This window comes from Phaethon lepturus, unplaced genomic scaffold, assembly GCF_000687285.1.
Source record: "Phaethon lepturus isolate BGI_N335 unplaced genomic scaffold, ASM68728v1 scaffold6595, whole genome shotgun sequence".
NCBI classification, from domain to species: domain Eukaryota; kingdom Metazoa; phylum Chordata; class Aves; order Phaethontiformes; family Phaethontidae; genus Phaethon; species Phaethon lepturus.
The window spans coordinates 45,308-69,268 of record NW_010542569.1 but is presented as its reverse complement, the minus strand read 5'-3'; the positions used below and the strand labels follow the sequence as shown (position 1 = coordinate 69,268).

The 23,961-nt window shown below is 38.6% G+C and overlaps 1 protein-coding gene across 1 annotated transcript in view; it reads left to right on the top strand.

Moving 5' to 3' along the window:
• Positions 1–1,317: 1,317 nt before the first annotated feature.
• The window catches only part of LOC104621547 (type II inositol 3,4-bisphosphate 4-phosphatase-like), a gene marked incomplete at both ends in the record, with an annotated part of 67,401 nt that continues 44,757 nt past the window's right edge, over positions 1,318–23,961 (top strand). The window contains 4 exon segments of the mRNA XM_010288063.1: positions 1,318–1,429; positions 3,881–3,953; positions 11,096–11,243; positions 23,748–23,878. Of these exon segments, the coding sequence (XP_010286365.1) occupies positions 1,318–1,429; positions 3,881–3,953; positions 11,096–11,243; positions 23,748–23,878 (464 nt within the window).

Below are 23,961 nucleotides of genomic sequence, written 5' to 3'. Positions count from 1 at the left end.
CGGCGGGCCGGCGCTCGGACTGCAGTCTTTCTCCTGGCTGGTGAAATGAGGAGAAGGGTGTTTGGGGGATTTTTCCTTCCTTTGCTGATGTAATGTGAGGACTATTTCTGAAAGTTCCGGGAAGGGGTGTCTGTGTTGAAGGGGCTTTTGATGTTTTCCTACAGTGAGGATTGCCGTAGGAATGTGGCAGTTTTTGATGGAAACATTTTTCTACCATTATTGTTTCTGAAAGTCGTTTTTTCTTTTTTATTGCCAGCCTTCTAGTCCCTCATCTATGTATTTATTTGTTCTGCTTCATCACTTTTCGTCTTTGCTTCTGAAGTTATACACAGTACTGCCCCAAACCCATTTCTTTTTATTCTTCTTCCTCTCTGTGCTTCTGCAATTCTGCTAAACTTATTTCTGTCATTTCCTTTTGCTGATTTTTGCTTGGTGGCTGTTGTTATGCTTTCCTCATTACTATTAAATGTTCTGTTACCTTTCTTTCCTTCCTTTCCTAAAATCCAGCTGTTCAGAATAAGCCAGAGGAGATAGACTGCGTCATTAACCTTGGTGTTTTGCTACCAGTGAAAGCTGAAAAAGCAAACCCTGGTTTCTTCCAAAAAGTAGTGAGCAGTACTCTTTTTTTTGGAGCTGTAAATCTGAATTGCTATTTATTTTTGCCTGATTGGAAGTAAATTATATGTGGAGATGATAATAAAGAAATTTACCTGGAACTATATTATCTTCTCCCATATAGTTAAAGAAATGGGACTGATTCTGAATAATTACTCTGCTAGAAGAGGAAAAGTTATACTCAGGCTAGTTTAATTATTTTGGTTTAGGAGGAGTTTTATTAATATACTGAGCATGTTCTCTCTTTTTCTGATGTCTTTTCTCTCTCTTTTCTCTGATTATGTAATCATACATAATAATGTCTCTTTTCTCTGATTATGTTAGGAAACAAAGCAGTGTACTGTGCAGTGAGATTGCAGGTCATAAGTGGGGTATTGCTGTAATACGTTGAAGCCCTTTCTCTTCGGTCCGCAGACAGAATAATATCTAGCATTAAAACTTGGGAATGTTCGTGGATTCTTCCACCATTTATAGCACTTACCCATCCTCAGTTTCATGATGAAAACTTTAATTGCTGTAAAGAATTTGGAGAAAATACAATATGCCTCACTGTTAACATTTGCTTTATGATTGTAAGTAACAAGTTCAATAGAGGTGACTGTAGCTATACAGAATGGAGAGGCGACTAAATGTTTATTGACAATATTTTTACTGAAGGAATGTGGTGCTGCAGGTGACCCAATGCCATCGATTTTTTTTCAGGACTTCTGATGGTGGAAAGACAGTTGGTACCATTGAAGTCAGTCTTGTGAAGATGGGAGAGCTAGAGGATGGGGAAACGGACCACATTGCAACAGATGCCCAGGATCAAAAGGTATAAACTCAGTTCATTGCACAAGTTAATTACAATGATCAGCTGCACCAAATGCCTAAATTACTAATTCCAAATTGAGTTAAGGACTTAATCAAAAGTTTCTGGAATAAAGTAGTATGTACATTTAATCTCCCTAAACTAAAAATAGTTATTCATAAAAATGTACAGGGTAATACTCTATCCTCAGTTTCCTAGTCCCTCCCCTTCTTTAGGAAAAAAAAGAGCTGATTTTGACCTCAACTGATCATATTTAATCACTTCTGATCAAAAAACTGTCCATAGAGATGCCATAAACCTGACTTCTTTTTCCCTTGGACAGTTCCTCTGTTTTCTGCCCTTGAAGTCCTGTTCACGTGGATTTTTATGTGCAACCTGTGCCCACAATACTGAAAAACTGGAAAGAATGACAGACAGGCAAGCCAAAGAAGAGGTGAATCCCCTTGCGAAGGGGCAGGTTCAGCTGCATTTCATGGGAGCACACAGTGGTGGGGAAAATCAGCGGGAGGGATGGTGCAGCAATGGTGCCTTCAGAGGGCTAGCACAGAGCAGCATTGACCAGAGGATGTATATAGGGATGCTGAGTTGGGGTGCTCATGGTGGTGGGACAAGAGGAAGGACAGAAGGGCTTGGAAGGGGCAAAAATGCTCTTAAGTAGGCAGGCTGTTGCAGGCAAAAGGGCTGGAGACTGGAGCTGGAGGTGGTATGGGGGGAGTGGATCTGAGAGGAATGGAGAACCAAAGGAGGGAGGGTGGAACAGATGGTCTGTCTCTATGATGACAAGAGGTTTGGGCTTGGCAGAGATTCAGAAATGACTCCTGAGAATGAGGAAATCAGGGTTTGAATGACTTGCAGTTAATAAAAAGGTCTCTCTAACTGGGTCCCCCTTACTGATGGCAACTGGCGTACCTGTACAGAGTTACCCCCTGCTATCCCTGCCTCTGCAGGCCCATTGTCACTGACAGAATTTTTGCAGCCCTAATGCTATCGTATACTGCTGTACACTATGGTGTATTCTGTTCTTTATGAAAAAAAACCAAACACAATAACTTTAGATAATGCTACAGGGAATGTAAAATTAAGGACAGCGTTTTTTTGTTTAGAACTAACATATAAGAATGTATTTTTGGAGAGAAGGGCATTTTTCTGCATATCTTTTCTGCTCAGCCAAAACAGGCTGCTTTTGGGGCAATCTCTGAGGGTAGATTTTACACTTCTCTTTTCACCATTCTTCTGAAAGGACCTCAACGCCCCTTTAGAACAATAGACCAGTTCCAAAGAAGCCAACAAATGCTGTTAAATCTTTCTGCTTTTGTGCTATAAAACTTCCACAAGATATGCAACATAAGATATTTTTTCAGCCTTCTCTTTCATTTATGTTTTCTTCCATTTCAAAATGTGGAATGAGACTTCTCATAATTATTTGAGATGTAATTAATGAGTTGTGCCTAGCTTGAGGGAACCAGAAGGCTTTAATAGCATCTTTCTGGGGGGTTCTAATACTTGTCAAGAAAGACCAACTTTGTGACAGCTGTATTTTCTATGGTCTTTAAAGGAGTCCTTAGCTTTTATGGATTAGTTGCATCATGGTGTCTTAATTAATATGTTCATATCGAGGATGCAATTGTGAGAATGTAGAGTTACTGAATTACTTCAAAGAAGTAAGTTCTGAATTAGGTTTGCTAACTCATTAGATAGATAAACTATGTGCAGGGAGTTGCGCATGGAAGAGTAAGGTGATAGTTAAATACAATCTGAGATACCAACTGGTAGAGAGTACGTCGTATCTTGCTCTTTGCTTCAAGCTCTGCAACAGAACACCTATAAACTGGGGAAGCCCTGGGAACAGAGCTCCCTATCACCTTTAGAGCTATCTATTTGGGTTTTTTTTCTGACTGGGGAAGGAGGAGCATTAAAAATATACATCCTAATAAATTTAGCATAGGTTCACATCAGTTGATTTTTCCATAAACTTTTTATACGTTTATTTTATATACTAATCTTATCGAAGAAATCTTCCGATTCATTTGTATAATAAATGACTTTAATCACAAACAGTGAGCACATTTTAAAGACTTCTTGTGGTTCCTACTTTTCCCTTCTTTAAAAATTTATGGAGTGCTTTCTGACACTGCATGTAAATACTGCCTTGTCAGAAGAAACCTTTCTGAAAGCACAGAACTTGTCAAAAATTATTTTAACCTCTGCCATTGTATTGGTAGGAAACCTGTTTTATTGTGGGATAGGTGATCATATTTTGCCATTTTCTCTGCTATAATTCTGATTGTGTTGCAGTATATTGGAACAGAAATACAAAGATAAAAATATAAATTATAATTAAGGGTTGGGATGTTATATTATCATTGACGTTTTTCAGTCTGCCATTTATAAACTGCTATGAATTTCCTTGTAACACCTGAATGCATTACATTTGTGGTTGCATTTCTTTTGTAGTGTGCACTGGTTCGTGAATGTACAGCCACTGAAGGCATAAGTGGTAAAGACAACTTGCCTTCATTAAATGCAGGTAAGTATTCTAACATCCGTAAAAGATGACTGTTGCAATGCTATATCAGATCATGAAGAAATTGCAAAGATTTGAGGCAGAACTCTTAAAAGGCTTTTCAAATGATGCACAATTTTTTAAGTTTAATATTTTAATGTTTTATACATATTTGACAGTATCATTTTGTTGAGAAATGTGAGGAAAACTTCCAGAAATGTCTATTATGCTTTCTGAAACACTGCTAAAATCTTCCACTCCTACATCTTTACTGTTCAATGTTTTTCAAGACTGTCAGTGACTTCAGTGGGCATGGAATTAACCTCAATAAGTTTTTGTCATGTCATTGCATTACATTCTGTTAAAGTAATTATGCATTGTTTGCAACTGAACACCCTGGAGAATTAATCTCTCTCATAGCTGAAAAAGTGGCCATTTCAGTTTGATCTGAAAGCTATATGTCCTAAAATGAAGGAAGCTGTTGGCAAGGCATTCTCAATTCTAGGTCAACTCTGGGCTTGAGTCTACAGTGTTGAATAGATCTATTTCTCTTTCATTATACTGAGAAATATTACATGCTGATGTGCTGCACCATAAAAGTTTTATTAGCCCAAGTTTATGAATCTCCATTACTTTGCTGTAACCATGTCACAGATAAGTTATATGGGTCATCTGAAACCACAGTGCTGTCAAGAATTCTGTGTATTTGCTGCATACAGTTGAAGAGAAATGTTACTGAAGTTTTGAAAAACCTCTTAAAACCTTTACTGAAACTTTTTCATATGACTTCACTGATAGGACAGGAGACTTACTAGACTAGCTTTGCAGTCTGAAGGAGGCACTAGAAACCTCCAAAAAATAGTTTTTTCCATGTATGAATGTTGTAATTTTTTTTCTGTGATTTGTTGAGACTACAACAGAAGAAGGGAAAAATGTTTTCTTCAGAACTGCCATTTCTTTTCATTGGTTCAATGTGAGACTAGATGTGTTTGTGGAAAAGATATTGAGAACTACTAAATACACAGGAACCACATCTGGCTCCAGAAATTCCTGAATTGAAAATAGCTAGAGGCATGGAGAGTATCTTACATCTCTAGGTGTCTATTTGTGTCTCTTCTTGGAGACAAGATAACAGAGCCCCTTGAATGATTTGGTCTAATTCAGTGCAGCCATTCCTTGATTCTGATTTTGTATGTCATCCAGATAAGTGAGTCTTAAAGAAATTACATTCCTGTTCAGAGAAAAATAATACTGATTCATAGCTGATTTTTTTTTTTCTTTTCCAATTTGCTGCCTCTGCTGAGTGGGTTTGATTGGGAGTTTTTGTTGGCTTTTTTTGGATGGGGAAATGCTGTAGTTTGGGGAATGTACTTTGTTGGAACTGTTAGGACTTCCAAGGTAGATGTCAGTTTTATGAATAATGAAGTTTAGAACACTTTGTCATGAGAATTTGCACATGATTCTACGGTATACCTAGACAGTGCTTAACACTTCTACCTTTATTGCTTTCATATACAAACATGCAACATAAAACCGCAACCTCCATCCTACCCAACATTGCAAGGGTTTATAAAATCAAACATAACATGGAGGCTTTTTGTCATTTTTTGGTTTTTTTTAAAAGAGTTGAGGGGAAAGAGCAGAACTGCAGATGCATATACAAGAAATGACAGCAGGCAGGATATTGGAAAGAGTTTTCAGTCACAGGAAGTTTGTTCTAATAAATACTTATACTTCATTCTGTTTTCCTGTACTTGTGACTTCCTCTTCACATCCCAGCATTGCCTCCACTTCCCTGTGGACACCTGGCACCAGTTCCAGGTTTTGTCAATCCCACTGTTTTTATTGAATTCTCAATTTCTTTCCTTAGAAAATTTTAGCTCTCCTTTTATACTCTCAGCCTCTTTGCCCAACCAGTAAGACTTCTTCCCCAGAATGTCTCCATGACTAGGCGTCATGTGACTCAAAGCTCTCTGTGTTGGCTGGAGACTGGCTTTCTCATATGGGTGCCAGTGCTGCCCTTAAGCATATTGTACCATGCACGAGCTCTGCCCAAAAAAGTATTCATCCACCTCGTGCAAATGCCATGTGCGCAGCTCTATTCGTATTAGAAGCTAGGAAGGACGCAAGAATTTTCAATAAAGGTAGACCCTTGGTGCATGTATGATGTGTTAAGCTCAGGTTTTGAGCTTTTACATACTGAGATTTCTTTCCCAAGGCTTATGTTGTTGTCAGATCTGTGTGGATTGCCATGGATATGGTAAAACGCACATCTCTGTAAAAGATTTACTTTCAGAATTCAAGTTTATAAAGCACAGAACTTTCTATTGCAGATTTCTGGCCTCATTCTGTGCAGCTGGACCATCTTAACTGAAAATTTAAAAAAAAAAATCAGTTTAAGCCAGACAAATTTCAGTGCGGCAAAATTAGAGGCAATCAAAAACAAGGACAGAAGGGAAAGTAGAAGTATCAGTAATGTGGCAGAAGATACTATAGACGACTTGATAACACCACCATTGCCTCCACTACTTTCTCTGCTGTGTACATACAGAACTGTCTACAGTACAGTATATATTCCATATACATATATATTTAGTTGTCGAGATTTATCCCCAGCTGGCAGCTAGGCAGCATGCAGCTGCTTGCTCACTGCCCCCACAGTGGGACTGGGGAGAGAATCAGAAGAGTAAAAGTGAAGAAACTTGTGGGTTGAGATAAAGAAAGTTTAATAGGTAAAGCAAAAGCCGTGCACACAAGCAAAGCAAAACAAGGAATCCACTCACCGCTTCCCATAGGCAGGCAGGTGTTCAGCCATCTCCAGAACAGAAGGGCTCCATCACATGTAATGGTTACTTGTTAAGACAAACGCCATAACTCCAAACGTACCCCACAGGGTAACAAATACTGCCAGTAAACCTGCTCCAGCGTGTGCTCCTCTCTCTCCACGGGTCCACAGGTCCTGCCAGGAACCTGCTCCAGTGTGGGCTTCCCATGGGGTCACAGCCTCCTTTGGGCATCCCCCTGACAGGCTGCAGGTGGAGATCTGCTCCACCATGGAGCTCCATGGACTGCAGGGGAGCAGCCTGCCTCACCATGGTCTTCACCACAGGCTGCAGGGGAATCTCTGCTCCAGCACCTGGAGCACCTCCTGCCTCCTTCTTCACTGACCTTGGTGTCTGCAGAGCTGTTCCTCTCACATATTCTCAATTCTCTCTCCAGCTGCGATTGCTGTGGCATTTTTTCCCCCTTCTTAATTATGTTATCCCCGAGGCACTACCACTGTCGCTCATGGGCTTGTCCTTGGCCAGCAGTAGGTCCATCCTGGAGCCAGCTGGCATTGGCTGTATTGGACAGAGGGGAAGCTTCTAGCAACTTCTCACAGAAGCCACCCCTGCAGCCCCCCCACTACCAAAACCTTGCCACGCAAACCCTATACATTAATACATGTGAATACTGTTGTAAGGATTTCTGGTTCTTTCTGTCTTATGCTGTTTATCAGGCCTTCAAACCTATGAAACTGAAAAAATACCCCTATGTGAATCTTTAAGCCTGTAGGCATAGATGCACATTGGCATTCTTTTGAAATTTAAATCTTAATATAAGGAGCTCACAGCCCTAAAGTGAGTTATGAGGCACTTACTGAGTTGAGTGGGAATGAGCATCATATTTCACAGAGGCTTATCACTATTCCATTTATACCCCAAGAGACTGAAGCTATAGGTCTCAAAATTCTGTTACTTATTTATAACACTGGAGTGTTTGCCAATTGTTGGCATGTAAACATATCATGCTTTACAATGAAAAAGGGAATAAAAGTAATTGAAATGAAGCAAAAATTAAGAAAGTTAAAATTATTCTTCCTGAGATGATACGCGTAATACACCTGTGCTACAAAGGAAGATATAAATAGAAACACTGTTAGTAAATTAGTATATGATAGCAGTATGTTTTGATCTATGTTCAATAGGGAACAAAAATAAAAACAGAGTATTCAATCTTTTATTAATTTTTATTTTACTTGCAGGGGAAGCAGTGTGAAGGAAATTGCATGGAATAAAAAGCACAGAGGTCTTTAAATTTAAAACAAGAATGTCCAAAAATATGGATGGTTAAATATATGGCATTGGCTTTTGGGCTTCATGCTATAGAGAAAGGCTTTTAAAGTATTTTTTTCCTTTTATTTTAACTACTGCAGTTCATCTGGATTTTTTTTTTCCCCAGTGTCTTTCATGATCACTGTCTAAATGCAGGAAGGATTACCTTTATTAAACTTTCACTCATTTTAATAACTACTTTTTATGAAAACCAAATCGAGTCTTGCCATTCTTACTGTTTGGGTGGTTTTACATGCCTTCTGGATTTCTTTTCTAGACAACTGTTTGTAATTAGAAAGCAATTATTATTGTAGTTGGAAAGGAAAGTACATCTGAGGTTTTTATGGAATAACATGTCTTCAGCAGTTCTATTAATAAGAAAACAAAGTATTGTGCCATTCCTGTTGACAGTCTCAATCTTAAGCAATACTGCAAATGGGAATTATTTGGATTCTTTGTGAAATAAAAATTCCAGGCTTTTTTCTGAGTTTGTAAATGAAATTTTCTTCATAAACCCAGGAGAGATGTTTTGGCCATGTTTTAAAACTTGCGACTTGCGATTATCCCTATCTGAAAATTCAGACGTGGAGGTAGTACCTGAAGACTAGTTTAATAATTCTAACAATGATGAAAGTCACAGCTTTGGATCCACATTTTCAAAGTGATTCCTAGTGTCCTGTTGGTTTTTTTGTTTGGTTTTGTTTTTTTCCTGCGATGGTGGTGTAGATAGTGGGGAGATGGGAGGAAAGAGGTTGTGGAGCTATTTGTGCATTAGGTTCTCACAAGCAAATGTGAATTTTTAAATGTAATAGATTCTGAGTGCCTATTTAAGGGCTGTTCTTGGAAAAACATCCTTTGATAGCTTCTTAGGAAGTAGATAGAAAAAGGTAAAATAGAGAAAAGAGTCTTTTCTGTCATTTGAAATGTCCTGATAAAAAGTATCAGCCTGATTCCTAGTGGTGGCACTGAATAAATTAAAAAAAAAAAAAAAAGCCAAAACCAAAATCCAAGAAAAACACCAACCCAAAATTATTATCTGTTTTGGCAGGTTTCTGTTTAAGGATAGACCTGAATCAGCCCTTAGTTTCTTGAGCTCTCCCTGACATCTGAAGATTGTCATTCCCTGTCTTGTTAATAGAAGATGATCAGTGCCATATGTCTACTTTGTGGATTGACAGATGCTATCAATATTATTGACAAAACTGATTTTGTTAATTAGAAGAATCTCAAGAAAAGAGGAAGAAAATATGAAATCATTACAGCATATTTTAATCAAGTAGTATAATGAAGCCCGGACACAGGATGTAAATTGATCATAGACACAGGACTTGGAGGTGTGGGGTTTTTTTTTTTGTAGTGGAGAATAGTTGAGTCTGTGTGGTGAAGATTCTCAAGCTGTAAAATGTGTGTAAAGATGCTTGAACATCTCTTTGTGTTTTGTATTTTGGGTGTTAGTAGTAAAGAAAAATTGCTGTTATTCACATGCCATGGCTATCAAGCCTCTATTAGGTTTATTTCATAACAGTAAGTCGGAATTTAGTTTTTGTAAGTAAAATCATTAGTAAATAAAAGTAAAATGGCTCTAAAAAGGCTTCCAGTTTCTCATCAAAGATTAATGATTAAAGAGATCTCAGCAGAGTGATGGGAATAGAAAACCATACATCTTCAATTACTTAAAAGATGATTATTTAAAACATTCCTTTATTTAGGAGTTGCCAACAACCAACCATTTTACTACAGAACCTGTGGTCTTGTTTTAGACTTTTCCTGAAGGACTTCGGTTAAAAAACGGTTTGATTAGATAGACAAGACAGTTTGTGTATCTTCAATAACTTGGTCTGTGTTTTTATTCTCTATAAATCAGCCTACGTAGGCAATAATGGTGGCAGTGAGTTGTGAAGCTGAAATTTCTATTAGTAGATGTCATTTTGACAGCAACCGTTTCCTTGCAGTGCACACGGGAAATGCATTCCTTTGAGTTATAGACTGTTCAGTGGCAGAACAATGGGAGCCTGCTCTAAGGCAGCTTTTTCCAGAAGGCTGATAGAAAGGTGCTGTTGGAGGATTTGGGTGGCTATCCAAAGTCATTCTGAGAGGGGTGTGTGTGTGTGTGTGTGTGTGTGTGTGTGTTAAATGACAATCATTTGTCTCCGAGTGAGCTTATGAAAGTAGTCAAACAAAACTTTTCTTTCTCAGTTTTTCCCCTGTTTGCTTCTCCTGGAAAATTAGTTAAGATTAGTTGGGGAAAAAAGGAAAGGAGAGAGTAGAAATTTCCCACCTTTTTTATAGAGCATCACTGTAAGATCTGAATGGAAATGTAGCCAACATGAGAGCTTTAAGATAAAAAAAATGGGGGTTTTAAGCATAACCTTCCAAGGCATCAAGTAACGTGATTTTCCTATGTCAAGTTACAATAGCGATCCGAGAACAGTGCGTGTAACGTATTTACAGGATTGTTATATTTATCTCTATGTAGTGGCAGCCTCTTGACCATGTCAGTGGTCAAGTTGACTCTAAAATGGCATCTTTTTGACCATGTTAGTGGTCAAGTTTCCTTTAATGTAGATGCACACCCTCTATTTGTATTAATGAACTACTGTGTGTGCGTATCATGGAGAAGGTGCATCAGGTATAGCTAAACTCTGAGGCATGCTTCACTTGTCCCATGCAATTTATTAGCAATGTGAGTGATTCTAGCAAATGGTAAGTGATGGCGTTGACTGTATGTGAGTTCGTTGTTTATTTGTGTGTTCTGTTTTTCCTAACTGTATCTTAAGTATAAGAATAGAGAGCATAATTTACATTCTCACTATACTGAAATGCTAAATTCACAGGATACCTACTGTGCAGGTAAAGTGTGATTTATCTACTGTGCTAGTAATACTTTGTCCTCCACATGCTGCTATAATAAATAAAAATTTAATGTTTTTAATATAATTTTAATGGTTTGAAAATTAATTCAGGAAGCAAGGGGGTAAATAATGTATTATTTTTGGATGGAATTGTTGTCATAAATTTTCAAAGAGTCCTATAACCATGGTAAAGCAATGATACAATTTTTCCTCTCTGCAGTGTTAAAAAACCCGATCTGTAAGTTATATAGATTCCCTACTTCTGACAACAAGTGGATGCGGATTCGGGAACAGATGGCTGAGACCACTCTCTCTTTCCATGTTCCTAAAGAACTGATCAATCTGCACATAAAGGAGGACATGAGAAGGTAAGGAAGAAGAAGTAGCAATAGTAAATACTAAATTTTATTTTTCTGAGTTGGAATAATGTGGTGAGCTAAAAATATTAATTTGTACTATGAAATAGGCAAAATGTAGCAATCTTTTTGGCTTGTAAGAATTTACAGCTGTAACTGAACAACAGAATTGATTGCTCATGATTTTTAGAACTCCAGTGACTTTATAAGTTCTGAGCAATGAGCTGTGCTAGAGTGCAGTCATAACTTTAAATGTGTAAGCATCAGCATACAGTTAACAATATAAATATTCTGAAAAGTTACTATTTTATAAAGAAACAACACAGGGCAAAGTTGTGAACTACATTGTAATGTGTTTGGCTTTGTGTCTGGGCAGCGCTAATATCACAGACAAGCAATGGAAAATGACATGGTTGTCGTTAATAAAGGAGCAATGAGAATATAAATCACATTCCTCCTACTAATGTAAATTAGTTGGCATAAGAAAAGGATGCCAAAGTAATGTAAGTTTAAAACCTTTCTTTGTGTTTGGCCTTGTAACCAGGAGAGACACTGAGTATCATTACAATACGTATGGCCTGGGATAAAAGAGGATAGGGAGCACAGATGTCCCAAAATCCTTTGTATGTCCAAATTCCCACTGCAGCGACTAAAATGGCAGCCTCTCCTTGAATACGTGTAAGCTGTGCTGATACAACTGTGGAAAAATCAGTATTTTAAGCAGTCCGGGGCTCCCCTGAAAGCATACCTTCCTTTTCTAATGATAATGGATGGTGCAGTAGAAGACATTGCCTCTCACCCTGTGAAAGTTGCCTCACACATAGGTGGGCATCTGGTCTCATGTTTAAGAGTAACACTGTGAGCTAGTGCTGCATCCCAAAGCCATCCTGTGCACTTCCAGGCAACTCCCTCCATCAGAGAGGGTTGCTTACAGTGGTTGGTTGTCCTGCAGTAGGAGCTTCTTTTCTTTTTTATCCCCCCCATCTACTGCTTCTGTATGATCTTTTTATGCCAATAAACAGCATGTGGGAGACCAGAATCTTGCTTTTAATAAAGTCAATGGACTGACACATACTTATGCATGGTGATGATGGGTTATAAAAATCATATGAATTGTTATAATACTTTATTTTATTCATTTACTACTGCGTTTAGGCATTTATGGCCTGATCTTGTTTGAGAATACTAATGTGTGAGGGTTTTTTAGTAAGCAATAAAAATAGATTATGCTGACTTGCACAGTTCATCCTCTTCCCAGATTTTCATTTCCCCTGTGGGTAAATGCCTATTAAATGTTAGAGGATTACTTTAACCACTTTTACTACTACTATGTTATTTTCTCCAAGGACGTAATAGTGCTTGCTGTTATTTCATATTATAGCATTCACCTCTTCGGATAAAGTCGTAGTAAAGAATCACCATGGTTTGTTTTTTTTAATGATTATTCAAAACTCACCAAAATAAAGAAAAGCTTTGAGGAAGAAACAGAAATAAAAGTCGCTCAAAGATTGAGGCAAGTGGTTCTGATTTTCCTGACTGCCAATGTGGTTAGTTGCTCAATCCTAGTAGAAAGTGTGGGTGTGAGAAAAAGAGAGACAAAGTGGTTGTATCAATCTAAGGGAGGAGGTGAGACCGACCAAGAGTGTCAGGGACTTGTGGTAGGATACTAGCAGATGGTGGGAATAGGGGCAGCTGTGTCACCTATCATCTTGCAAGCGTGTAGGTTGGAGCTTCAGCTTCGTATGGGCTTTGCTTTTTGAAATAATTGCAAAGATGTGTACTCTTGTGGACTCCTTGCACTTGTAAACTAGGAGGATATTGTTATGTTAGTTCTTGAACTCGTACAAAACTTACACTGTATCATCTTGAGGCTATTCTCTTCTGAAGTATTCTTCTCTGCATCTTTTTTCCCCAGTTAGTATAAAAGAATAAGTATTTTTGTCTCAGAGGCCACTTCTTCTCATCCTCAGCCTGTTTCATTTTATTCCTGTTGTGGCTTCAATATAGTTAGGTCTGAAGCAGTTACCTCTAAAAAATAACCAAGTGAAGTGTTAATCCCATTCAGTATTGTATTTTAAATTGTAATTTAAATTACCTTTTCTCACAGCTCTTAAGATTGTTTATCTCTTGATGAAACTACAGTGTTCCTTGTTAACCAAACTTTTTCATTTACTGATGTGATACTCTGAAATATGTAATGTCTAAGGATGTTTAAATTTTTTTTTCAACATGAAATAATGTTTCTAAAGATATGCATGCATTAAAGATTTTATCCTTCAAACCTCCCTGGCAGAAGCTTTAATAGGAGCTGTGAGGTCATTTTTATTGTTCTAATAAGGGTCATAGAGTCTGCTTTGCTGGTTTTTATTAAGAAATTATTTCTGTTTCCTCTTCAAGGTTTTCCAATGAGTCCTTCCCCCTGTTTTTAATATTTCTTTACACAAATCTTGTCCAGATATTTTGCATCTATCATGCAAGATTAGCCAAGTAGTTCTTTGAACCTAATGATTATAAAAAAGACTTAGTAGCACTAGATCAGCCAGCAAGAGAATTAGGAGACTCTAGTAGAAGTCACAGTACACGTGTCTTTCAGATTTGCCATCAAAGCTCTATTGAGTTCCTTGGAACCAAACTTGGCTTTGTTTGGAAGGAAATTCCACCTACTTAGGGCTGAATTTGCCCCATGGCATTTGTGGTCACAACTCATAAACAAATTTCAAGGATAAATTGCTGAACTTTCCCAGAACCCTCTCTCCAGAGTACAAAGTACACTCAGGTTTTCCTCCTGCATCAGGACTGGCTGTCCTGTCCCAACTCCAGTAGCCTTTTCTTGTGCAAATCTATGCTGTTTGTGTGTTTTCTGATTTCTTTCTTGTAACATTACAGAACACGGACAAAGTTCAGACTGTCTGAAAGATATGTGTATTTCTACTACCTTTTAATACACAACTTCCATAAAGAAATGGAGACCCGGGCAGCAATGCCATCACATTTAGATGGGCACTGTTAATATGCTGTCCACCTAAAGGACTTTTAAAACATTACTTCAAGTAACTACTTAGCAAAAATGTTCAAAGTAGTAATGTTTTCGATGCTTAAAAAAATCCCCAAACATGTTAGTAAAATGTAGCTTAAATACATGCATATGCAGTATTTACCCCATTGTGCATCAAAAAGCATGTAAAACCTTTCTCTTCTCATTCTCCATCAGTTACTGCGTAGAGGAATACAAGTATGTGAATGTAAGTGTAACTTGAATTTTTGTGAGTAGTGTTTAGACAATTGCCCTCTGCAAACATGATCAGTTTAAAACCCACTAATTTTTAAAACAAAGGATAAAATATATCGTAATGTATGAACAGTACATAAGTCCATGTCCTCTTGATTTCACTGTTCGTAACTCATTTTGGAAAAGATGGCCTCTGTGAAAGTCTAAGAGGAGTTTTCATATCAGACTTAATGAAGTAAAATTTGCTGGGCTTTACTTTGGGTGTTTAAAGTTGTAGTGCATTGGAATGGAGTAACATTACCTGATATGTTTTGTGATAGCTACCTCTACATATCATTACCTATTATTCAGCAGTTCTGAAAACTATAAAATGGTACCTTACATTCTGACTGTCCTGTCAGAGAGGGGTTTTTTGTTGTTTTCTGCAAAATCCACCCAGGTTTTAAGACTCCAGAAGATCATTCTGTACCAGTCAGCGATGCTTCTCAGAGACTAGCTGGTAAAATTTCCAGATGTTATATTTGTGTACAGCATGCCCCGGTCTTAAAGAAGTCCATATTGAGCAGATTATATAACTTGTAGGTCTTACTAGAGCCTCCCACATTATAGTGAAGGACAATACAAAACCAAAAAAAAAAATTACAGCCTTTTTCTCAAGATTATAACTATTTTTATTATAGTTATCAAGATGATAACTATTTGACAGACTCAAATTCTGTCATCACAAAAAGCATTTGAATTTTTACGTCCTTAACTAGAGATTTTGCACTTGCCAGTACATATCTGTGGTTCTAATAGCACTGAGTTGGGTATAATTTTGTCAGTTCATGTCAGTGGGGGCACAGAGAATATAAATTAGAAGTGTTAAGGCATTAAGGTGATCAAAAAAGCTTTGTACAGTTTTATTATGTTGCTTATGTCATAAAGATCCACACTGTTTTATTTTGAATGAGGCACTCTGATTAGTAAATTGGGAAAAAAAGAAAACAGAAACCCCAAAAAATGTTTAAGTCCTTGATTAATCATGCAATTAATAGTGTGATTAATCTTGCAACATATATGATGGTGGTTCAGCCTGGAAAAGAGAAGGCTCCGGGGACACCTTATTGCAGCCTTCCAGAGGGCTTAGAAGAAAGATGGGGACAGACTTTTTAGCAGGGCCTCTTGTGATAGGACAAGGAGTAATGGTTTCAAACTAAAAGATGGCAGATTTAGACTAGATGCAAGGAAGAAGTTTTTCCCAGTGTGGGTGGTGAAACCCTGGCCCAGGTTGCCCAGAGAGGTGGTAGATGTCCCATCGCTGGAAACATTCCAGGTCAGACTGGACGGGGCTCTGAGCAACCTGATCTAGTTGAAGATGCCCCTGCTCACTGCAGAGGGGTGGGACTAGATGACCCTTAAAAGGTCCCTTCCAACCCAAAGATTCTATGATTCCAAGCTGAAACAAAGAAGTGAAGTTATAAATATAAACTATGAGAGTAAATTGTTTCTGTTTATGCCATAGAGCTGGAGCAACATTGTCTTAAGCCAATTCCAGTGTTTCTGATGAAACAGTAAAATTTGAAAAACCACCAGACAAAAAAACACCTAAAACAATTCTATACACCATTTCTAGTTACTAAAATTTAATTTAGGATTAAAGTGTAAATTCCACTGATGGATGCCATTCTGAGTATTACTGAATTTGAGACTCTCTGCAGTTGTGATACAAGAGAATTACGCTCTGCTATTAAATGTGAATCATAGAATTAACCTCAAATGATCATGCTGTTTGAAGATCTTGAGTCTTTCAGAGATAAACTCAGGTAATAAAATATCCAAGGATTGAAAGAGTTTTAAGGCAGGAAGGAATGGGTTTAATTTAGCTTATATATTGTCTACACTTTTGGATAATAAAAAGGGGATGCTGGTGGATAGAAATGGAAAAGGAACTTAAAAATGCCAGCTCTCAGGAACAATATAAAAGATTTTCAACCCTTTGCAAATCCTAGTCTATTCTGCATATATACATAGAAGGGACAAGTTTTAAAATATTTTTAATGTGTTTGATGTCTTGTTTTTGGGGGATGGTTTGTTTGGTTTTGTTTATGGTTTTTTGCATATTTTTTTTTAAACAAATAGTTAAGGCATGCAAAACATAGGCACAGCCAACATTTTAGTTTTTAGTTACCTGTTAGGTCAGTCTTACCAGAACCTGGGAAATTCTGTAAGAAGACAAAAATGGCAACTGTTTTCAAGAGGCTCTAAATTAAAACTATTAGGAAAAAAATATCCTTTTATTCGGTTTTGTGGTAGCTTCCCCAGAAGGGATCAATTACTAATACTCTGTAATTATTTGTCTTTTTTAGAAGCAATATAATGAAAAGGCTATGATTCTTTTATTTTGGGAGAGAATGTTATATTGTTTTGATGTCTTATTGCCTGTATATCACAGGACCATAACTTGTGGTAAAGAAAAATAAGAATAACTTTATCTGCTTCTGTTCTACAAAAAAAGATGAAATGGTTATCCATAACCATGTACACTTTAAACTAAACTTCGTTAGCAAAATTCCTTTCCTTAGAAGGAAGCTTCTAAGCTTCCTTTACTTACGAGTGATTGAGTCATGCCCCAAAGCTTATAGTGTATATTTACTGTGAAGCTCCTGTTTGATAATATTCAGAACTTGTTACATTTATAATGTTATAAAACTTTTGCAAATATAATCTCTAGAAATGTCTCATCTTGTTTTGAATCCTGCTAAGCACTTTGCTTCTGATGTTTCGTGAAAGTGGATTTTAGAAGCTAATTTTGCTTGATGGAGGCAAAAATCACTTCCTTTTCTCGGTTTTGACTTTGTCATGTTTGCTTCACTGGGAATTGCATCACTGGATTTTCGAAGCTGAATGAATCAAAAATTACTCCTTTGTCTTCATACAGCATTTGTGGTTTATGTGCTATTATCATATGTCCTCTTAATTATTTCTTCTTCATATAATTACACTGATCTTTTCAACTTCATCTTTTAATTTGTGAAGATCTGTGCTGTGTCCTTTAATGATGTGAATGGCTGTTCCTGCTGTTCCCTTTTCTGAGACAGAATAATCAGATCCAAAGAAGTTCTTTGAGAGAATGCCCCCTTCTGACTCATCTTGCTCATCTTAACATCTTGCTGCTGTTTTTTTTGCTTTTTTGATTTTATTGTCACTGACCACAGGTTTTCACTGTGATTTCCACAACGGTGTCTGTTCAAGCTAGTGGTATTTTGCAAAAACAAATTCATTTGGAACATGATTTCATTATTAGGGATTCCTTCAAATACTTTTTGAACAGGATGCATACCACGTGTTCAAAGTACTCCTTACAGAATTCAGTATTTTGTATTTTCAGCATTACAGAATCATAGAATCTTTGGGTTGGAAGGGACCTTTAAGGGTCATCTAGTTCCACCCCCCCTGCAGTGAGCAGGGACATCTTCAACTAGATCAGGTTGCTCAGAGCCCCGTCCAGTCTGACCTGGAATGTTTCCAGCAATGGGCCATCTACCACCTCTCTGGGCAACCTGGGCCAGGGTTTCGCCACCCTCACTGTGAAAAATTTCTTCCTTGCATCTAGTCTAAATCTACCCTCTTTTAGTTTGAAACTGTTACCCCTTGCCTTATCGCTACAGGCCCTGCTAAGAAGTCTGTCCTCATGTTTCTTCTAAGCCCCCTTGAAGTACTGGAAGGCTGCAATAAGGTCTCCCTGGAGCCTTCTCTTCTCCAGGCTGAACCACCCCAACTCTTTCAGCCTGTCCTTATAGGAGAGGTGTTCCATCCCCCTGATCATTTTTGTGGCCTTCTCTGGACCTGCTCCAACAGGTCCATGTCTTTCCTGTGCTGAGGGCTCCAGAGCTGGACGCAGCCCTGCAGGTGGGGTCTCACCAGAGCGGAGTAGAGGGGCAGAATCACTTCCCTCGACCTGCTGGCCATGCTTCTTGTGATGCAGCCCAAGATACAGTTGGTCTTCTGGGCTCCAAGCGCCCGTTGCCAGCTCATGTCCAGCTTTTCATCCACCAGTACCCCCAAGTCCTTCTTGGCAGGGCTGCTCTCAATCCCTTCATCCCCCAGCCTGTATTGATATCAGAGGTTGCCCCAACCCAGATGCAGGACCCTGCACTTAGCCTTGTTGAACCTTATGAGGTTCACACAGGCCCACTTCTTGGGGCCCAGGTCCCTCTGGATGGCATCCTGGCACTCAGGCATGTCAACTGCACCACTCAGCTTGGTGTCATCTGCAAACTTGCTGAGAGTGCCCTTGATCCCACTATGTCATTGATGAAGGTATTAAAGGCTACTGGTCCCAATATGGACCCCTGAGGGACACCACTCATCACCTATCTCCATCTGGGCATTGAGCCATTGACCACTACTCTGGATGTGACCATCCAAACCATTCCTCATCCACCGAACAGTCCACCAATCAAATGGGCATCTCTCCCATTTAGAGAGAAGGATGTTGTGGGGGACCATGTCAAAGGCCTTACAGAAGTCAGATAGATGACATTGGTAGGCCTTTCCTTGTCCACTGATGTGGTCACTCCATCTTAGAAGGCCACTAGGTTGGTCAGGCAGGACTTGCCCTTGGTGAAGCCATGCTGACTGTCTCAAATCACCTCCCTGTCCTCCATGTGCCTTAGCATAGTCTCTAGGAAGATCTGTTGCATGATCTTCCTAGGCACAGAGTTGAGGCCGACAGGTTGGTAGTTCCCAGGGTCCTCCTTGCTACCTTTTTTAAAGATGGGTGCAATGTTACCCTTTTTGCAATCTCCAGGGACCACCTTACTGCCAGGACTTTTCAAATATCATGGGGAGTGGCTTGGCAACTACATCAGCCAGTTCCCCAAGGACTCTGGGATGCATCTCATCAGGTCCCATAGATTTGTGCATGTTCAGGTTCCTCAGGTGGTCATAAACCTGATCTTCTCTTACTTAGCTCCTCCAGTCCCTGTCTTGCAGGCCATCCCCTCGAGAGGTGTGGGAATAGAGACTGCCAGTGAAGACCGAGGCAAAGTCGTCATTCAGTACCTCAGCCTTCTCATCCATTGTTGCCAGTCTTGCTCATCAAGGGGGGTGCGCTTTCTTTGACCTTCCTTTTCTGGCTGATGTGCCTGTAGAAGCCCTTATTATTCTTCGCATCCCTTGCCAAGTTCAGCTCCACCTGCCCCTTGGCCCTCCTGACCTCAGCCCTACACAACTGGGCAGTGTCCCTGTACTCTTCCCAGGATACCTGTCCCTGCTTCCACTGCCTCTGCATTTCCTTCCTGCCCTTTAGTTTGACCAGTAGGTCTCCACTCAGCCATGCTGGTCTCATGCCACCTTTGCTTGATTTCTTACACCTGGGGCTCAAGAGCTCTTGTGCTCTATGGAAAGTGTCCTTAAAAATCTGCCAGCTCTGTTCTGCTCCCTTGTCCCTGAGGGCAGTTTTTCAGGGGGTTCCTATTGACTAGCTTCTTGAAGAGCTGGCATTTTGCTTTCCTAAAATTCAGGGTCCTGACTTTACTCTTTGCCTGCTCCATATCCCTCAGGACTGCAAACTCCACCAGTGCATGATCACTGCAGCCCAGGCTGCCTCCAATCTTGACGTCACCAGTTAGCTCACTTGTGTTGGTGAGCGATAGGTCCAGTACAGCAGCATTGGTGATCAGTAGGTGCAATATGGCATTGAATATGTTTCCTTTAGTTGTTGTTTAGTTCCTTCTAAGTTGTTCCTATATCCTCATATCCAAAGTGACGAGATACTTTTTGTTAGTCATTGGAGTGCATGGCACAAAGCAGAGACTGTTTAGGTAGAAATTATCAACATGAATAATAAAGGAAATTCTCTGTACCTCTTTCAGGTACTTTTAGTGGTTTACTATAGTTTACACCTAAGATGTTCTTAAAAGTAAAAAAAAAAAAAAAAAAGCATGAGTTGATAAATCAAAAAGCAGAATAGTTGTCCGAGCCTTGGGTACTCAATCATCATTTGATAATGGGTTTCAATGAAGGCACAGATCCTCCTAAACCGTCCTGCATATCAGTGTAACAGCTTGTGCAATGAGTGTACTGCCCATCAGCAGGGGAAGGCTGGGTAAAGCTCAAGCCTCCTGAAAGGCAAAAGTGCCCACAGTTTGTAGCTATCTAAATCAGTAACTCATTCAGAGTAGAAGTTGTTGTTGGTTTTTAAGTAGGAGCCTGAAATGAAGGTTCATGGCACTTTTAATAGTTCTGTGGGATCCTTAGGCATCTCATACCTTGCTCTTAAAATTTTTCATCACTTTGAAATTGTGTTGTGTTAGCACCAATGATCATTAATCTTTATACTAACAATCAGCATGGTATATAGTGCTTTCAGCAGATCAGGATCCAATACTGATTTTTTCTTGCCATAAAGGCAGAAGAGAGTTGTTAAGAAAGGGTAACAGCTAGATTTTAGATTTTTTTTTTTTAATGAGGAACTGCTTCCAACCATAATGGGAAGTGCTCGGTGAAAGCTGGCATAATTAGTCTGCTAAAGGAAAGAATGGATGTGAAAAACAGAAAGTACCTGAGAAAGGCTTAAAAATAAGCGACTTAGCTAACGTTTTAAGTGGATGAGGAGAGATGGGACAGACCATTTACATCAACATTCTGGTTAGGTGTAAATGGGGTAAATGTCAAGGCCACCAAGGAAGATATTGAAGTAATCAAGGTAGGAGACAATGATAAAGTTGAGACACGCTTCTGGGTGGGAGTTTCTGTTGTGCATTGACAGAAAAGACTATCCAGCAGACAGTTTGAGGCACTGAACAGCAAGAGGCAAAGCTTGGATTTGATTCTGTAAGAAGAGTTGAAGCTGATGCTGAGCACAGGATCTGTCATGGTGATGAGTGCAATTACCTGGAAAAGACTTAGAGAGGGGATTTGGAGTGGGGGAAGAAGATGATAAATAGCTCCATTTTAACAATATTGAGTTTGCTCTGAGCTTACAGCTCTGTTGACAAGCTATTCAAAATACCATGGCTGCATTGAAAAGGTGAAGCACTATCTGATTTGCCCTTTGTAGAACCAATATATATTATAAATATTAGTTTTCTTTTATAGCACAATTGTTGTTTGACACAATTATGGGTTGAAGTGTGTTTTTAAAGTTATTAAATGAAATATGTCCGGTATAAGTATTATAGTATTATTAAAACAAATCAAAGATTTTTTTATTATTGTTATTGTGGGTATTAGTACGAACTATAAACTTCCAAATTTGAAAAATACTATGTTTCTTCAATTTGTTTACTTTTGGGAGGGGCCCTTCATGATAATGATAATAAAGCTTGTTACTATGGAATATTGTTGATGGAGCTTAGATACAGGAAAGACAATTCTTTTTTCATCCATAACTCAGAGTTGTACCGAGTCAACAACAGCAGTGACAAATAGTATGAAATCACAAGACACAAATACTATCTAAATCCTGTCTTACATATTTTGTATTTGGAAAAAAGATATAAAATATGCAAGAAGGCTGTTTTTGGAGGAATAGTGTCTGTGCCATATAACCCTGTTATCTCATGATTTTGATTTTACTTTACTTTTAAATGTGAATAAATTTAGAAAAGGTAGTATTGGTCATTTCCATGCTTTATATGCTCTAGATTACTATGAAACTGCACGCTTACTTTATTCAAACATTGCAGATAAGATGTGTCTTTTTATGACATACTAGCAGCTGTATTTTATTTCAGTGATGTGTATGTGTTTCTCAGATGAAACAAATACGTGCCATGTTGACAATGGTAGGAACAGGATTTGACATTCCTTGAAAACATGTTAACGTTAATATGGTGGGATTTGAGCTTTCCCTTCCGGTTGCTGTTGGTGTCAATGGAGTTAACTCATAGTCAGCCAGTTAAACCAGTGTTGGGTTTGGTTGGATATTCAAGGGGTTTCTACCCCTGCTGTTGATGGACTTGAGCATGGGACCAACAGCTCCAGGAGTGGGCTTAGATAGAAGCGGGGGAGCAGAGCCTCAGCAGTCAAAATGTTTCCATTTTGATACTTTCAAGGACGTGTGTAAACAAAACAGTGTTTTTTCTGCTTCCAGTGCAATCTGTCTGATTTTGATTGTCATCTTAACCAGGAGCAGAATTCTGCCTATGTAGCTTACTCTAATACTGTTCATGCTAATGCAAAGCTAATAATGATGGGGAAAACATCAATGTATCAGTGTGGGGCTTTTCTGTTTAAGAAATACTTAAACTCTATGTTCCTGTGCTGCAGTCTCATTGGTCTTTTTTCTCCCCTCTTTTCTGAGACTTCCAAGAATTGCAGTGAAACAGTCTGCTTGATACTTTGAAGAAAATGAGGAAAACTAGTTGATCGTGCTGCACAAGTTTTCTCCTGATAATTCCAAGTGTTCGAAGACTCAAGATCTTTCATTTTCAGTTTCTTTAAAAGCAGGTCCCCCAAAGTGATCTGGGCTAGATGTAGGATGAAATTACTTTGCAAGTAGGGAAAATAAAACAGAAAGCCCAGTGTACTGTAACTATGATTGTTTGTGTAGGAAATTAAAGTGATCTGTATTTCACTTAGGTCAGCTCTCTAGAGTGTACAGGAAAACTGATAATTTGCTAAAGGATTTCCTTTGGGATTTTCAGTTACATGTTTGGTTACCATAACACTGCTGTTTTGACCTGATGAACACAGCTGAAAGGCTGAAGATTAAGTTTTAGGGGACTGGTGGGTTTTTTTGGTTTGTGTTTTTTGTTTTGTTTTTTAACACTAAAGAAATGTGGTGAGGACTGGTGTGTTGGTTAAATTGACGTTTGTAGAAACACTGCTAGAACTGTGTTTATGATGTGTATGAAAGTACCTGAAGAGTAGAGTGTACTAAAACAGCTACGCTGCAAGCATTAGAAAAAGAGCAAACTTTGTATTCTTTACAATAATGTTTAATATTTCTTCAGAAAAAGTTACTTGCTACAGCTACACAACTCTCTGGAGCCTGGGAGCCTTCTTACCTCCAGGGAAGAAAGAATATTTCAGTTTGCAGTCCATTGCTTTTGTACCAGATGAGTTTTGAACACAAATTACTGTATTACTCACTGATTTGACATTCTTTATTGCGTGGCTGAATAACAGAGCTGAAATCAGCAGATTTTACAAGTGTCATGAAAACAGATTTCATTTCAATTAGAAAGTGCTTTTGATGTTTTTTAACAAACTGGTTTTGCATTAATTGGATTAATTTGGATGAGTGTTAATGGATTAATGAGTTAATTAGTGCCTTCTCTTTTTGCCTTTTGATATAGGAATCAGGAACTGAAAGACTTGGGAGAACTTGCTCCTCACTGGGACAATATGCGCAAAAGTGTTATTGCTCACTGTGATCAGATGTTGAGCATGTACCAAGATACTCTTGCAGAGCTTGGGAAGCATACAGGTATGGAAGTAGCCTCTCTCCTTCTGGGACAGTTAAGAATTAACTAGATTGGTCATTATTAAGTACTGGTGTATTCAGCAGAA